The sequence below is a fragment of the Mirounga leonina genome, unplaced genomic scaffold, assembly GCF_011800145.1.
Source record: "Mirounga leonina isolate KUSES-001 unplaced genomic scaffold, KU_Mleo_1.0 Mir_165, whole genome shotgun sequence".
Classification (NCBI taxonomy): Eukaryota; Metazoa; Chordata; class Mammalia; order Carnivora; family Phocidae; genus Mirounga; species Mirounga leonina.
In genome coordinates, this window is record NW_023270415.1 from 74,910,034 (window position 1) to 74,925,830 (window position 15,797).

Here is a 15,797-nt window from a genome sequence, read left to right on the forward strand (position 1 = left end):
AATACGTAATCTAGACTAAATGCAGAACTATGCCACTTAACTGACATCAAAGCTGAGAGACATTAATTTCTAGTTCAATTCATTACACTCTTAGGCAGTGCACAATAAAGGTCATGGAGGACTTGGTGCATTTACTTGTGGCGCTGATATAAAGTACACACCATAAAAACCGCAAACCTCTAAGTCACAGTTTCCTCAGAAGGCATGATGAAGCAGCAAAAGCACAGAACTCCAGGCGCAATTTGAAAAATCGATCATGGCATCTTTTGCTCTTTTTGGAATGCAGTGTTCTGGAAGAGTTTTAGGCATTACAGTATCTTTGCTCCTTTGTGGTGGGCGACCTTACTGAAAATCCAACTTTATCTCCAGTAACATGACTCCTGGAACAGCACAGAGCACTGGGTTGGGCAGTCAGATGCCAGAACTTGGCACTTGCTCATGCGACCCAGAGGCCACTTCCTAAAACTCTAAGGGCTTTGTGTTCTCTAGGGGGAAATGTTAAAGCTCTTATCTTCAGAAAAAAGGCACTCCAGGGGCACCTGGATGGCTCAGTTGGTTCAGTGTCTGCCTTGGCCTGGATCATGGTTTCAGAGCCCCGCTTCAGGGTCCCTGCTCAGCGAGGAGCCTGCTTCTCCCTCTCTCTCTCTGCTACGCCCCCTGCTTGTGCTCTCCCTCTCTGAAATAAACAAATAAAATCTTAAAAAAAAAAAAAAAAAAAAAAGGCACTCCAGTAGGCAGAATAATGGACGCCCAAAGATATTCACATCAGGGAGAAAAGGGGCCCCTCGTGCACTGTTGGGGACAACGTAAACTGATGCAGCCACTGTGGCAAAGAGTATGAAGGTTCCTCAAAAAATTAAAAATACTACCATCATATGATACAGCCCTTCCACTGCCAGGTTTATATTGGAAGTAAATGAAAATAGAATTTCAAAGTGATACCTGTACTCCCATGTTCACTGCAATGTGATTCACAATAGCCAAGATATGGAAACAACCTCAGTATCCACCAATAGATGAATGGATAAAGCAGTCGGGGTGGGTACACACACACACACACACACACAGGAATATTAGTGAGCCATGAAAAGGAAAGAAATCTGACATTTTCGACAACATGGATGGACCTAGAGGACATTATGCTAAGGGAAGTAAGTCAGACAGAGAAGACAAATACTGCATTGTATCACTTATATGGGAAATTAAAAAAAAAAAAGTTGAACTCATAGAAACAGAGCAGAAAAGTGGCTGCCAGGAGCTGGGGGACAGGGGAAGTAGGGAGAGATTGGTAAAGAGTATACACTTGTACACTTGCGGTTGTAAGATGAATAAGGTCTGAGGATCTAATGTGAAACACGGTGACAATCGCTGATAACTGAAGTTCGCGAAGAGAGGAGAACTTAAAACATTCTCAACAACAGTGAAAGGATTTTATTAGCTGACTAGAGGATGAGAATCCTAAATATCTTACAGCTTTGTGAATGACACCCCAATAATGCTGAAAAAAAAAAAGCAGTGGGGACCTGTCAGTAAATTGGCCTGGGCTCTATTGACAATGTGACCCCACATGAAACAGGTGGGGGTCCTGGCCCCCAGGAGCTGACCATGTGAAATGGAATGTGCATAGATAAACAACAAAGACAGTATGTGGGGTTTTTATTATGATGGAAAGTAAATAAACATAGAAAAAGAAAAACAAAAGAAAGATATTCAGATCCTGATCCCTGCAACAGGGGAGTGTTACCTCGCATGGCAAGAAGAGACATGGAAGTTGTGATTCATCAAGGACCTTGAGATGGGGAGATTATTCTGGATTGTTCAGGCAGGACTAATGTATCACAAGGGTCCTTACAAAGAGGAGGCAGAAGATGGGTCACAGAGAAGCAACAGGAGGAAGACTCACAGCCCCTGCTGGCCGTGAGGATGGGGGAAGGAAGGGGCTCCAGGCAAGGGCAGCCTCTGGAAGCTGGACAAAGCAGGAGAACACACTGCCTGTCCCCTGGAGACTCCAGAAGGAATACGGATTTGTTAGCAAACCTGACTTCAGCCTGTGAGACCTATCTTGGACATCTGACCTTCAGAACCATAAGACAATGAATCTGTGTGGTTTAAACCACCGCCAAGTCTCTGGTCATTTGTTATAGCTGCAAAAAGAGAGTAATACAGGCACTCAACAGCAACCGGACCAAAGGAGCTCAATTATCAAAGGAAAGTGGATACAGAGCAATTTGATTATACAATATTAAGAAGTAAAATGTGGAATCAGACTTTGTGAACATTCTCACTTCTTGTCTCTTAATTCAGTGCCTGTCCTGGGACCCAGCCAGAGCCCCAGCTCAGAAGCAGGATTGTAATCTTAATCCTGTGCAAGCACTAGGTGGAGGGCCCTGGTCACATGGCATACTATCAGACAGTATCTGAATCTCTCTCAAACCCCAGCCCTGCTTCCCAGAAGACGTTCAAGAAAAACAGTGTAAGGGAAAACAGCAGAGGAAAAACGAAGTGCATTTTATTATTAGCCAGGCTGGTATCCCAAACCCCAGTGAGGACCACTAGGGAAACAAGAGTTTAAACAAGTCTCTGCCATTCCTCCTGGTCCCTTTACACGCTCCCCAAAATCTTGGCATCTGAGATCCTCTGGACAACCACAGGGAAGCACTGAAAGAGAGACAGGTCCCAGAGTTAGCCTTGGGTCAGACCAGCAACTAGACCTGGAGACAAAGAAATAAGAAAAAGTCAACAGCACCCCAAGTGTCCGACCAGCATCATGTGACCATTAGCCAATGCGAAACGATCACTGTCCCAGAACAGGACCATGCCACTTCCCCCTCTTCCTCCTCCTTAACAAGTGCACACTTGAGACAAACTTCAGGGGGCGTCGGCCCAGCAGCAGTAAGAATCCAGACTCTGAATCCAGAGCTGGGTGTGGCTCGGCCACCTGCTCACTCTGTTGCCTGGGCTAATCATTTCCCCCCTCGACTCTGTGTTTCCTCACTTTAAAACAGGAACAATGAGGGGCGCCTGGGTGGTGCAGTCGGCAAAGCGTCTGACTCTTGATTTCATCTCACGTCAGGATCTCAGGGTCCTGAGATCAACCCTCACACTGGGGTTCTCTCTCAGTGGGGAGTCTGCTTGGGACTCTCTCTCCCCGTCGCCCTCTGACCCTCCCCCCATTTGCATACTCTCTCTCTAAAATAAATAAATCTTATAAAAAAAAAAAACAGGGATGATGATGTCAACCTCACAGGGCCTCTGTGAGAGCGAAATTAACATATAAGAACCAATAACACACATGATGACATCACAGCACTGGAAGCACCTGCCAGTAATATATGGAATCTGGGCCTTAATAAAAACAATTTTTAAAATCCAAATGTCCCAGAATCAGACAACTGACTTTTGTGTTAGCTGATAGTTTCTGGATTTCCTCCTATGCTATTTTCCCCGAATTTGGTGTGAAAAGCTAAGATACGGATATACATCGAAGATGCATACGTACACACAATTACATTCTTCTCATATGGTAGTTCAAAGTAACGCAAACATTTTTTTGTTAATTTATTTATTTGAGGGAGAGGGCGAAAGAACACAAGCAGGGGGAGTGGGAGAGGGAGAAGCAGGCTCCCCGCTGAGTGCAGAGCCCAATGCGGGGCTCCATCCCAGGACCCAGGATCATAACCTGAGCCGAAAGCAGATGCCTAACCGACTGAGCCACCCAAAATAATGCAAAGATTTTAGCAGATGCTGCAAATGAAGCCTTCTCCCTGAGCCTACTCCTCTCACTGCTTCCTGTCCCAACCACTACCCCTGCCTCAATGACCCTGTAACAGCGGGGGCTGGGAGAAGGGTCAGCACCGAGGAGAAGCCTCGAATTCTCCTCCTGTGAGCAGCGCACCTGCTGGGTTACAGTCAGAAGATGGAGCCTTGGAGGAGCTTCCCAGCCCTCATCTGCAGCCCAGGCCACACCGGCGATAAATGCCCCCATACCCCAGTGTCCGTCCAGCGCAGTGCTGAGCAACTAGAGCCCAAGAGAAATGTGGTGAAGAAAGAACGTGGGAATGAATAGGATGACTGTAAATTTCAGCCATTTATTAAGTGCTACGTGTCGGGCACAGTCTGGGACCTTAGAGAATAATACCTAATCCCTGTAGCTACTGCTGGGCAGGTATGAGCCCCTCCTCTTCGAAGATGTGGAACGTCAATGATCAGAGAAGTTAAGTCATCCCAGGGCCACAGTGATCAGACATCCCGGTTCCAAGTCCAGCTGACCCCCCTCCCTGTACTCATGTCAACAATCTGGAGTGACTTGAAGGACCACTTTGAGGTCACTGGAAAACGAGCAGCCTGCTAAGTCCCAGCTCTATCCTGCTGTGAGCTCTAGGAGTGAGCTAATAATTTGTGAAGCTTAGTGCTAAAGCATCTTATGCCTCTCAACCTGTGATCTAGTGAACGAGCTCTTGAGTGAACTTAATCAGGCATATTTCAAGAGGAAAAATGGGCAGGTCCACTGCAGCAATACAACATAAAAATGTGTGTTTGTGTGGGAAAATGCCTCCAATCCATATTAATGAACAAGCGATGGGCTAAGAAAATGAGCAAGAGATTGTCTGACCTGCCTCTGAATGATCAGAAGTCCATCAAATAGAAGCAGGGAACAAAACACGTACCTAGCATTCGGGACAAGTCTAATTACCCGAAAGCACCAGAGTTCTCAGAGAATTGGTGCCTCCTGAGGGGCCCGGTGGACACATTGCTGGCATTGTCAGCCCTGTGCCCTGAGGACCAGAAGTGGGCTGGAGCTGACTTCAACCAGCTCACAAGCCGGCTGGGCACAGCTCTTCCCAGTTAGTGACATCACACTGGTAGCTTAAAATGGGCCACAGTAGAGATCCCTCCACCCCAGAAATGGGCAAATGCTGAGAGTCAGGTTCCTGTCTCTCTGCCCCTGGGAGGTAAACATTTACAGAACGCCGCCGGTGGATGCCTGAGCAGCCGCCATTCCAGAGGGCTTCTGAGGCCCGCTGAAAATAACCCGGACTCCATGGAGAGCACCATGCTACCTTCCCCCAGAAACCTACGAGGAACAGAAACATCTCGGCCTTTAGGCCCCCTCCCTACCTCCTGCACAGCACTATACACTGACATCCTTCCCAAATCCCTGAGCATTGTGGATAGGAGAACCTTTGTCCACAACCGATGGCTTTGCCTGTGGCCCAGCGTGCCACCACTTAATACGACTGATGGACAAGGAGTCCCCATCATTTGGAGAAAAACTACAGTTTGTTCACGGTTTGTGAATTATGTCATTCTAACACATTCCTCTTTATCAAAACAAGAAATTATAAAGTCCCATGAAGATATTTCCTGATGAGTAGAAGAGAAACACAGAACTGAGCAGGGGCAGAAATAACTTGAAACTCATCAAAAGAAAAGGAAGAATTCCAGTGGTTTCCGAGGACCCAGCATTCCAAACACAGTAACTGCATCCATCCCACTTTGCCCCTCCATTCTCCTTCCTTCTCCCAGACAGGGGAACAGCGTGAGCTTCGTGCTCTTGAGATGTCTAAGCTGCGTTCATGCTCAACCAGCTGCCTGATTCCAGAGACTAGCCTCCCGCCACAACTCAATGGCACAACATCTCTTACAAGCTAAGAGACATGTAGTTGTTTCCTTCCTCAATGCCTCAATGTCTCCTGAAGGGGGCACTGGAAACACACACACACACACACACACACACACACGAAAGAAGACCAGAAACACCCCTGCAAAGATGAAAATTAAAACCCAGACCCTGTCAGGGAATGCCACCCGATGACCGTCTGAGGAAGCTAACTGAAAACGTAGGGCAGGCAGCAGTTCGGCACTGCAAGGCAATGACAGAAGTTTGGAAGCAGAGAGCAGTGATAAGATCATCACTCAGAGCCCCACGCCTGTCCCAGCAGCCACAGTAAGGGTCTGTCTCCTGCCAACCCACCCCGACAGTGTGAAGGAATGTTAAAAGGAATGTCTAGCCTGCTTCTCCAGCAATCTACGGTAACTCTAAGGCAATTCGTTCTCTCCTCTGTGATTCCTGGATGGGGGTCATCAAAAATGATGCAATGGCTCTAGAGATCTTAGATGTTTTCAGGAGGAAAAAAAAAAAAAAGAATGAAAATGTACTGAGTGCCACTCAGATGTTCTCTCCTTTGACCCTGTCCGCCATCACGAGAGGTGGCCGCTATCAGCTCCGTTTTTAGGTGAAGGCCCAGAGCTGGGGAGCCTGGGTAACTCGCCCGAAAGCACAGCTAAGGGAGGAGGGCAGGGAGGTGAGCCAGGGCTCCCCCATGACACCAGCCCGGGCTCCAGCTCCAGCAAACAGTCCTTAAAATACAAGGCACACACGCCCCGTTACCCCAGATGAATGGCTCTAAAATTATCCTGAGTTTTCATGCTGTTATCTATTTCCATACATCAGCCCTGCCACGGAAAGTGCTGAAGGATTCAGTCAGTTCGTTTGTTTTATATTGAGATGCATTTCATGGCGATTCCAACGAGCGGGGCCTCGCTCTGCACCGGAAACTCAGAGTGCCCAAAGCTGCTGCAGAGTTAGCATCCCACACCCACGTTTGCCGGGGGCAGATTTCTAAAACGGTCCGTGGTTTCCAAGAGTCACAGGACTCAGGAAGTAGTAAAAATGGCTGTACTGTATGTGGCTATCATTTTCTTAGTTGAATTAGTGAAGCGCGGATATAAATACAACAGCACTTCTCTGTCTGGCAACAGCACATGAGCTAAATCTTCTCAAATGGGAATATGTGATCATTTACTGAAACAGGCAGCAAAAAAAAAAATCTCTCATACTTTTCAAAAACAGCGGTTTTCATCCATTCTCTTTTCTTTCTTTCTTTCTTTTTTTTTGAGAGAGCGAGAAGCGGGGAAGGGGCAGAGAATCTTAAGCAGGCTTCACCCTCAGTGCGGAGCCCGATGCAAGGCTCCATCTCAGGACCCCGAGATCATGACCTGAAATCAAGAGTCAGACAGACACCCAACTAACTGAGCCATCCACCCAGACACCCCTCATCCATTCTTTTTCGTTTAAGTGTTCTAAATGGTTTATCCTTTTCAGGATGAATAAGTAATCTGAGCACTCAATAAATATTTCTGGATCATCAAAAGAAGCTCACCTACAAATACGTTTACCATAGCATTATTTATAACTGCAATAAAGGAAAAATCTGGAAACCCTACAATGTCCAACAGGAGCATGGCTAAATAAATGAGGTCCCGACACTGCATGCTAGATCCCAAAAAGCCTTTGGGAGTTATAACGAGGGAGACCACGTGTCAAAAGAAAACAGAATGTTCACGTTAGCCAGGAACTTTCATTTCTGAAAAAGGCCCACAAAGACAAAGAACAGAAGGCAATACTGAATGTTGTGGGGAGGGTAGTAAAAACTGTGGGTAAATGATGACTTTCCTTCATTTCAGATTTCCGGTGAGGCAATAAGGAATGCTGATCCACAGCAATGGGGGTGGGGGAGGTGGAGCACAATGACAACAATGGAGAACGAACAAAACGCCCAGGGATCGGACTGAGCTGTAAGATGCCCAGCTCCACCTGGGGGGGCACACTGCCTACCTTGCTGGATGAGCGCGTCGGCCGCCAGCTCCCCGGTGCCCACGTTGGCGTACTCCTCATTGGGGTGCTTCCGGTTGTAGTGTCGCTTCAGAGAGCCGGATATGTTACAGGAGTAGTGGCAGTGGGCACAGCGGAAAGGCTGCAGGGACAAGGAGGACGGGTTAGGGAAGGGGAGCCCCAGAAGAGATTGAGCTTCCAGGGAAGAAGAGGTGTAACTCGCCCCACTGTCTTCCTCCACTAGTCTCCCACCCCAGGGAGTCTGACATCCCAAAGCCTGTGATGAGCAGGCTGCCCCCTGGGGAAACACTCCGGGGCCGGGGGGGGGGCAGGAGGGGGGAGACACGCAACCTCAGGATGCTGAGTCCTGCCTCTGCGGGGACCATGCAAGGTGCCCCCAGAGCAGGCAGGGTCTCTGCTCAATTTGGATGCTTTCATTTCTTGTCTTATTTTGTCTGCTCCAGTTCTTGTTCAAGAAAAAATAACAAAAAAAGCAATACAGTAATCGATCACTTTCCTTTTTGCTGTTGTTCAAGTGAATGTCTTTCAAAGTAGCTCCCCTCACAATTAATTCCCCAATGTAATTGCTTCTTTAACTAAATCATTTCCTCCACAGCATTTACCTGCAAGCACATGCATATACATAAGTATCCATCCATAGCTGTCCACCATTAGGGAAATCCACCTGGTCAATCTATTTCCAACCCCTTACCTGGGCAGGGCAAACACTTTCAAGATAAGGATGTCATGGGTCATGCAGCCCTGCTGCGACCTTGCATTGCTTTGGGGGGTCAGAATGAGTGGTGGGGAGGAAAGGGGTGGCTGCTCAGGCCCCTTGGGGAACCCAGTGAGACCTGGCCATCGGATGAGTGATGGACAGACATCTGGATCACGGTCGTGTCCCACACCCTGACTCCCAATCAAGACAGTATCAGTATCCCTCTGAACCACGTGGTTTCCGACCGTCCAGCAGAGTGCTACATGAATCCCAAGTGTGCATTCGGGGCCCGTTTGGGAGCACAAGCAGCTTGCTGGCCCACGGGGATGGGAGAGAAGGAGCAGTCCATGGCGGGGGATTTGGGTGGGACAATGAGAAATGCTGGCTTTCTCCAAGGTTCTGTCCTTGGGCCTGTTTGTTCTCCTGCTGATCATTTTGACAGCTTGATATATATCCAGTTGTGATCTCTCCCAAACCACAAATAGGAATTTTCAACCGTCTTCCAGGTAGGTATTTCTACAGGGATGCTCTCTGTAGGTCCCTCCAAATAAACATACACAATTTCAGACTCACTTTCTGCAAAATCAGCTCATCACCCGAAAGCAGAAACCTGATCATCATCCTATACTTTTCCTTTTACTATTCAACTAATTACTAAGTCTTGTCCAGGCTTCCTCAGAAGCCTCCTCAGAATTCACCCTGCTCCACCCCAGCACACAGAAAGGCACCATCCTGGCCTATTAAGGAAATCCCGTCACTCCCAGGAGGGCCATTCTCAGAGAGAAAGACACAAGGAAGTCAAAGCAGGGAGAAAGCCTGAAACGTTCCCTAGGGACTCCACCGTCCACAAGGTGACTCTCTGGTCACGGGATGCTCTGCACCACACGGCACGTGCTGCACTTGGCCCTGTGGCTCAGCCCACAAGGACTGATTAAACAAAAGGGACCTGGAACAAAGGCAAAAATTAACCAGGCTCTCTCATCTATCTACTGAGCAGAGAACAAGACGTCCAAAATGCCAGCATGTGATTATTTGCAAAGTTAAAATAGAAGCTAAAACATTTTCAAGTGCTTTCATCTCCTAAATAGGCAAATATTATGAAATTATCTTTGGAACACTGGCATTTACACAGAAATCAAAAAGAACAATCGAAAACACTCTAACACTAGCGCTGAGTGGTCAGTGGGCCTAACAGGCAGGAAGGGGCAGCCACAGCGAGAACAGCCTACAGACCAAACTCCAGGCTCCGGAGACAATTTCACCCTTCTTGGGGCCACGCACATCAACTGCTTTGTGAGAGTTTCAACTCTTGTATTCCCAGGACTTGCTCCTCAGTAGAATCGCTGATGAGGAGAAAAACGGCCAAAACGTGAGCAGACAGACACAAAGTATACAGGTGAGCCCAGCTGTGACAGACCGACCACCAACTTCTACCCGAATCCTCAATTCTTAAAGCTGGGGGAAACGCTTTCAAAGACTGGCCAATCTTCGCTCCACGAGGACACTCTGTAGCCTCCGAGAGCGTGTGATCATAGCCTTTGGTGGATGCGGGGAGGTCAGCAGCCCCGCAGATGCTCGCCAGCACTGAGGGTCAGAGAGACGCACCGCCCTGCCTCTTTCCCTCAGGGCCCTTCCACGGCCTCAGGCCCACTGCAACCTCTCGGTGAAATCAATCACCACTGAACTTCTGCTCGGGGTCTTCTCCCCATAACTGTGGTCACTGAGCCGCATCTGGGCACTTCAGACAAAACAAGGACCTGTGAGGAGGTGTTGCCAAGTGTCAGCAGGGAATTCTGCTGGGGCTGTCACAGGCCTGGGGACAGAGGTGGAAGAGAGTGCAGATGACAGCTCTACGCCGCTGGTCAGACGTCAAGTCTGACAGCACTATTAATACTGCAAGTCTTGAGATTTCATTCGTGAAGCGTGTACTTACTGCTCACCTGAGTCAGCAACTCTCCCACCCTGGGCACACAGTGACAACGGAGAGGGAGAGGGAGAGATTTGGGATTTTCTGAATTCACACGAGTTTGGGGATGCAGATGTCAACTGCAGAGTGCGATGCTATCCGGGCAAACTAAATCAGAGAACTTGGTGTCTAAGTCAGATACTGGTAAATAGCGAATGATACCAGATCTTCAAAGGGAACTTATTTATTGAGAGCTTTCAGGCCAGAATCTGCCCAAAAGCTAGGAGGAAGCTACAAGCACCTACAACAGTGGAGTTCGCGTGGAACAAAACCTCTGGGTTTTTACTGTGGCCAGAAAATAGAGCGAATCACCCACAGGGCATGCCTGCTATTCAGCGTTACACTGGGGTTATTAAGAAATGCAATCAAACATAATACTTACGACTGTTTTAGCTAACATACACTGAAAGTGACCACAGGCCAGGTCGTTCTCAGTGTTTTGTGTGGACTAATTCCTAGGAGTCTCCCAAGCACCTACTACGGTAGGTATGATTACCCCACCGTAGGACAGATCCTAGTCTTACAGAGGAGGAAACTGTGGTGCAGAATGGTTAAGGAAGTCACAGGAAGTATCAGTCTCCCAGCCTGACCAGTGGTCTGCACTGGATTTTGGGCCCCAGCAATAAAGAGATGATCTGATCTCCCATTTGCCAGTATTTCCTGAACAACTATCTGCCCTGGGAGCTCCATCAGGACAGGCACGGGTGGTATTCTTGGATTTCCCAAACATAAGGCAGCCCAGTTCTAACCACCAGCTTCTAAAAATGAGAGGCGCCACGGCGGGCTGGGAGAAGGGTGGACAGTTCCTGGGCAGGAACCACTGGGGGTGGAGAAGACACAGCAGACGGCCACCGGATCACAGTGGGACGAGCCAGCAAGGTGGCTTCAGGAGACGTTTGTCTCCCCCGGGGTCTTCAACACTTAGAATTGCCACTCTGGAAGTCAACGGACGGTGGATTTGAAAGGAACAGACTGGAGGCAGGAACCAACTGTCTGGTTGTTGCAGGGTGAAGACAAGAGATGCAAATACATCTATAATACAGACCTATGGATTATAGATTATCTATCTTTATATAGACATATATGTGTATTATGGACAAATAATACAGATATTTTTATAGGGCCTATAATGAGAGAGTAGAACAACAAAGTAGAAAAGGGAGAGGCTTTAAGAGAGATGGGGGAGGTAAAACCAGCCAGACCCAGTGACTGAGGGGCAGTGTGGGCAGATGAAGGTGGGGCGCCCCCAGAATGACCCCCAAGTCTCCAATGAGGACGACACAGGAGGAAGGCATTGCTCCAGCTGTGGATAAGGAGAGAGGGGACAGTGTGAGTGGAGAACTCTGGACATCCAGAAGGGTGCTTCCAGAAAGAGAATGGAGAATGAGTCCTAACTCAGGAAAGTTCTGAGCTATAGATAGAGATCTGAGCACAGGCAGCTAACCGAGGCCCTAAGGTGGAACACCCATCAGGAGAGGATGTGTAGAGAGAAGCAGCATGAGAACAGGCAAGAGGATGAGCTCGTGAAAAAGGACAAGAAAGACTGACATGGGGAATATGGGGAACAGGCAAGAGGATGAGCTCGTGAAAAAGGACAAGAAAGACTGACAGGAGGAATCAGGGGTGGGTGGGGTCACAGCATCTAGGGAATAACGTCCTTCCTGGAGGGAGGGATGGCAGAGTCGAATGCACTAAGAAATCCACTAGGGTAAGGCCTAACAAGGGTCTGTGGGACTGGGCTGTTAGGGAGCAGGCAACAGTGGCCATACTAAGAAGAATCCCAGTAATGTGTTAAGCACGAAGGCCAGGTCAAAGAGAAGGCAAGGGGCAGCAGCTGGGTTTGGGGTCATGTTTCAATGATGTTTCAAGAATTTTTCTCTAAGATACAATGAAGATCATTAATTTGAGTTGAAAGAGAAAGTGCAATTGAATTTACTGAGGCTGAAACTCAAAGTTCTCAGATTTACTTTTCACAATTGGAGGATTTACTGTTCTGGTTCTTCAAACAGAAAGAATGCAAACAGAAGAGGACAGGCAGTCCTATCTCACTCGTGAAACTGGGCTCTGGGCCTCTAACTGCATGCAAGCAAGGCTAATCCAACTTCCCATCAGCATCAAGAGGAAGGTTTGTTTTTTTTTTTTAAAGATTTTATTTATTTGACAGAGAGAGATACACAGCGAGAGAGAGAACACAAGCAGGGGGAGTGGGAGAGGGAGAAGCAGGCTTCTCGGTGAGCAGGGAGCCCGATGCGGGGCTCGATCCCAGGACCCTGGGATCATGACCTGAGCTGAAGGCAGACGCTTAACAACTGAGCCACCCAGGCGCCACCAAGAGGAAGGTTTTGCAACAGACGAGAAGCTGGTGATGAGGTGATGTCCAAGGTTGTGACACTGGTAACCAACTGCAAAGCACGGGATGGCTTTTTGGAGGCAGGGAAGGGTGCTCTGCGGGCTTCCATTCACGGTGAGCAGGAAGGCCCTCACCAGGCAAGATGGCGCTGTCATCTGGGGAACCAAGTACGGCATTTGGGCATGCAGTGACACTGAAAAGCACAGGGATCACGATGTGAGCCTGGCCCTTGTGTTGGGCCCACCACTCTCTGGGGAGGATGGAAAAGGGTAATGGCCCAGAAGAAGGTTCTGGATGACTAGCAGGGTGAAACCTATGACCACAAGTCATGACTTCTTAACCTTAACAACCAAGTTGATGTAGAGATAAAGATGACATAAGGAAGAAGACAAACCACCAGTCTAACTGGTATCTAAATGAATTTAGATTTAAAATTCAGGAAAAGATTATACAATTGTTACAACCTCTATTAAGTGGGCCAGCTGGTGCAAGAAAGTTTAGACCACGCTTGATGGAAGCCAGGCTATCAGAAGGTGGACAGCTTTGCAGTGCAGAGATCTTCACGATGACACCATAGCATTTTACATCATGCACAGGTAGAAGCATGGCGTTGAAAGGTGTGAATGAACCAGGAGCTGGGAGTCTGGGGCCGGGTGTTGTGCATACCACTAACAGCTGGGACACCCCAACCTAACTCATCAAAACCCCTTGCTTTTGATTCCACATCTGTGAAATGGGAAAACAAACTTTCCCTGCCTACCTGACAGGGTTTAAATGAGGTGCCGAGAGAGAGAGAGAGACCGAATCTGCTTTGAGAAATAAAACACATCAGGCCTCACTGATTGTTGTACTTAATCAGTTTGTGCATTCACATTTGTCACTGTAATCCTCAGAAGCACCTCCTGCTGGGTGTCACCCCACTTCCCTCCTTCCCTCCTAGAGAAGCTTCCCCTTTTGTGCAGCCTGTCACCCTCCCAAGGAGCCTGGTCACAGAGGGATGCATCCGGTTGGCCTGAGGCTGGAGGCTGGAAGCGGGCCCCGCACCACAAGCGTCTTGTAAATGTTGACTATTATTATCTCCGTGATCATTTTCAGAGTCAAAGGATATAGCATAAAGTGATAGGGAAAAAATCAGAAAATTAACCATAAAAAGCAAACGCTACCAACAAGAAAAAAAAACAATCTCCCTAGGATTTACAAAGACTAATAAAGTGTTTGTTACACAGGCAAAGAAGAAAAGCTGAAGAGACGGTTACATTTTTGCCTTCCGAGGCCGGAGTGCAAGGGGCGAGGGCGCTGAAATCCCACTGCTTCCCTCCTGGGGACGGCACGAGCAGGGATGCCAGGCCGAAAGCAGGCCAAAGGGAAGCTCCTCGAAAGTAGCAAATAGGCCATAAAACACAGCAGTGGCCAAACCACAGAAGGAAGAAGACAAGGTTTCAGAAAACTTCTGAGCACAAGGAGGGTCAGGGGGTAGCAGGGGCTCCTCACACGGGCCCCCAGCCGAGAGCGAAAGCCACTGCAGTCCCCAAACACCGACCAAGACTGAGCGAGGACCAATGGCAAACCAAAGCTTCTGCTGGGACAGCTGGGTCCACTTCCTCACGGCACAAGGGGCACCGTCCACTAGCCACGCAGCCTCGGGCACAGACCTGAACTGCTGGCTTCTCGGTTTCCTCCTCGGAAATAGGGGCTGGGAAAAAACTGACAACATGCGATTACTGGGGACGCCACAGAGGTCACACAGATGGTGAGCAAATGTTCAAAAAGTCTGCTCCGTCCTCAGCACCATCCTCATCACCACCACCACCACGTGGTGAAGCTACAGTATTAGAGCGCACCACTCTGTGGGCTTTTCCCACCCAATATGCTCTCAGAAAAGAGCCCCAGAAAACTAGGCTCACCCACCTGCATCCCCAGGCTCCCCGGGGTGATGTATCCTTGACACTCTACGCAACATGTGGTCAGAGGTCACAGTCCAATGCCGTTGTTCCCGTGAGGTCTCCCCTCTCCCTGCCCCGGCGCCCCTTATGGCTTTCGACTGGCCTGCTTTTTATGGCATTTATTACCTTCTAATAAGAACGTTCGATTTGCTTATTGTGCTTATGGTCGGTCTACTCCCTCCATGAGAATAAAGGCCAGGAGGGCATAATTTCTTTTGTTGCTTTTCAGTCTGTTTTGATCCCTGTTAGTACAGCACCTAGAACAGCGCCTGCAGGGAGGAAGCTCAGGACTACTGAAACCGAGCTGACCTGAGAACACTCTCTCCAGACCAGCGCTTTAAGGCGAAGCTGCCAGGTCCCGGATTCCTGCAGGCCTGGGAGAATTCGGAAGGAAACATCAGAGAGTGAGCAGAGGGCAGGACTAGGGTTATGTATACGTCATTCACTTGTCTTCATACATTTCCATGTTTTCCAGGATTTCTAGAATAGAATGCATGTTTTAAGTAATTAGAAACATGCAAATGTTAAGATTAAAAAAAAACCCAAAAAACTGGCCCCAGGTCCCGAGCTTGACTTTTGCCCAAGAGCATCTCATGAGGAAGGAGAGCGCCTGCACAGGGGGCTCAGTGAGTGTCTGAGGCTCAAGGCCTGAGTCTGGAGACCTTATCTCCTACTAAATCCTGCAGCCACCGGGATGGCCAGATGGCCCACACTAGTCTCCAGGCTTCCTCACTGACCCTTCTGTAGTCCCTTCCCGAGAAAGATCATTTAAAGGTGTACACCAGAGGGACCATGTCACGTCTCTGCTCAAACTGCCCAACGGCTTTCTCCTGCACTTAAAACAGCCTATGCCACCTCCCTGCTGGGGCCTGTGACTTCTCTGACCACGGCCGTGTCCACATACAGCCTGCATCACTAGGCTCCAACAGCACTGGGTCCCTTCTTGGTCTGTCCTCTGGGCAGAACACCCCACCAGCAGACCGTCCCAAGGCAGCACAGCCATAGACCAAACTCAAGTCCCTGATAGGTCTCTTACCAGTGTAAGTGTCTGCATCACTCCCCCCAGGGCCCTCCAGGTCACCTGAGAGCCTGACGGGGGTCGGGGGGCAGACGTGTGCAGGGCCACCGAGTATGTGGCTCATGCTGTCGGGCTGTTCCTTCTTCCTTAACAACACTTCCACCCTGCCCTCCTCTACTTGGCTAAC

General features: G+C 48.8%; 1 protein-coding gene across 2 annotated transcripts in view; it reads right to left on the reverse strand.

The window, feature by feature from the left end:
• The window catches only part of ZFAT (zinc finger and AT-hook domain containing), a 201,875-nt gene that overhangs the window by 38,712 nt on the left and 147,366 nt on the right, over window positions 1-15,797 (reverse strand). For both annotated transcript variants that reach the window (XM_035011991.1, XM_035011992.1), the window contains one exon: window positions 7,619-7,757. In XM_035011991.1, coding sequence (XP_034867882.1) covers window positions 7,619-7,757 — 139 coding nt within the window. The remainder of the gene's footprint in view (window positions 1-7,618; window positions 7,758-15,797) is intronic.